Genomic DNA, 2,321 nt, shown 5'->3' on the forward strand with positions numbered 1-2,321 from the left:
GTTATTTTTTATAAAGTTTTTCCCGCCGCTTTGGAAAAGTATGGGAAAATTTTCCTTTTTGCCCCCCCAAAGTCCCAACTGGATTCCCTTTCCTTTCAGAAAAGGTACACCTTTTGAAAATGGAGCCATTTTTATTTCTCAAAAAGTGTGTGTTCGGCCCCCAAAAAAAAAAAAAAAAAAAAAAAAAAAAAAAAAAAAAAAAAAAAAACACACATCATTGTAAAATCAATACATTCATCACTTCGTTCAGAATCTAAAAAAGTAAAAAATCATTGCAAATAGCAGAAACAAAAACGTTAAAAAAAATGTTAGAGTTTGACAATATAAGGTGTGTATAATATAATATAACAAAAAAAAAAAAATTAAATAACTATGTACATTTCAAATTAATTTGTTTGCAGGGATTTGAAATATGAATTCAATGCAGGGGAAGAAGATTATCCCTGGATTGAATTAAAGATGAAGGATATATGGTCTTCAAAACATATAAATGTAGAAACTGAAGTATTTAAACTTACGTTTCTCATGCATATGGATGAAGACATTATGGAAGAAGACCAGACAGTGGTAGTCCACAATTGGATTACGAAACGCATTATGTTTCCGTTCAGCACCATGGTGGATGCCAATTAGTAAGCATCAATGTTCTTTATTTTATAATGTATATCCATATAATATATTCGTATAAACCTCATATTGTTCTATAATAGCCATGATGACATTGCAATTAGTTTGCTAAACGATGTAATAAAACAATATCAGATATGTACACAGTTAAATCTGATACATACATTCAAAGAAAGGTTTTATAAAAATGTCAATGATGCATTTACTAAGCATGGAGAATTTGTATTTAATAACATAATTAAATACGAATTCCTCAAAGCACTCTTTAAAATTGATAAAATAGTATAAAGGAGTTTTAATATAAATTAACTTCCGTGAGTATTATTATTATTAACTGTTTGAACAAAAATATATTATTTAATCGCCTTTGTTCTACAGATATGAGTCCTCAGAAAACCTTCTGATGGTTGATGTCGGGGATTATTTTGTTAAATTTTATATGGACCTCGTCAATTACAGCAATCCCGATTTCTCATTTATGGAGATTATAGTGATTGGTCTGCTCCTTAGCAATCAATTCGTAAATGTATAAATAATTAACACATATAACAAATATTAATACATAATATATTATTTTTTCAGTTCAAACAATTGTACACCAAGTTTGTAACACTATCAAATTACTAATCACTAAATTATGACACTAAATTAAATAATCAACACTTAAAAAATTCCATAAAAACACTTATAGACAAAAAAATAATAAATACAATAACTAAAATACAATAAATCACCATTCCATTACATAATAAATACATCAAACACTGCAATAATAAATTTAAAAAAAAAATTCTCCTTTATTAAAAAACATACTTAACATAAATGAAATTAAATCACAGAAAATCGATAGATGTATTAAAATGAATAATCCGTGTGACATTAAAAAAAATGAATAAAAAAATAAACTTTATTAAATACATTATAAATCAATTAACTTTACAAAATTTTCAAATTCCCTCCTCACAATTAACAACTTTTTATCAAAATAGTCTTCTCTCATACAAAACAAAAATTAATATACTAACTAACCACATTAAAATCAATACATTTCCTCAACATTTAAAATCTACTTCTCACTACTTCCATACTTCACCACCATTCACCCCTATAACACCAAAACCAATAATAGTGATACAGAGCACACCGGAGCGTTTGAAACAAAATATCAAATATTCATTTTATTCATCAATTTTGAGTTATGACTGCTGTTGAATAGAGAAAAATACGCTCTATAAAATGCAAGAACGCCACATTCAATATCATTAAATTAAATTAAATTAAATTTCAAACACATAAGTAAAAAACGTATTAAAATATCTTAGGTCCAAACTTCAAATCGAATTTTTCTCAAAACTATACATTTTGAGTTGTGGCAGTCTTGTTCTAGGAGTGCGAATTATTATAATGTATATTGTTATACCATAATATACATTTGCGAAAAAAACCGTGGCTTAGTTTTAGTGTGCACCACATGCTTTTGTTAAAGAAATTTAATATTTTATAATATCACCAGCATGCTAATGCAGACCAATCAATTGTTTATTTATTCATTTTCTTTATTCATTTTTATTTATTAACTTTAGAATGAGTACTTACAATTTTGGTGTGAATATTAATGAAGGAGAATACCGCGCCCGACGTAAGGATACATTTGGTTAATAATTAAAATTAGAAACAATTAAAATGATATCTAC

General features: G+C 26.7%; 1 protein-coding gene across 1 annotated transcript; it reads left to right on the forward strand.

Moving 5' to 3' along the window:
- The first annotated feature begins 331 nt into the window (after positions 1-331).
- On the forward strand, positions 332-1,343 carry LOC115033291. Its single transcript, XM_029485602.1, has 2 exons — positions 332-632; positions 711-1,343. Exons 1-2 carry the CDS (start codon positions 460-462, stop codon positions 913-915), a joined length of 378 nt encoding a protein of 125 aa, XP_029341462.1. The 5' UTR covers positions 332-459; the 3' UTR covers positions 916-1,343.
- Positions 1,344-2,321: the final 978 nt, after the last annotated feature.

This window comes from Acyrthosiphon pisum, chromosome X (assembly GCF_005508785.2).
Source record: "Acyrthosiphon pisum isolate AL4f chromosome X, pea_aphid_22Mar2018_4r6ur, whole genome shotgun sequence".
NCBI lineage: Eukaryota > Metazoa > Arthropoda > Insecta > Hemiptera > Aphididae > Acyrthosiphon > Acyrthosiphon pisum.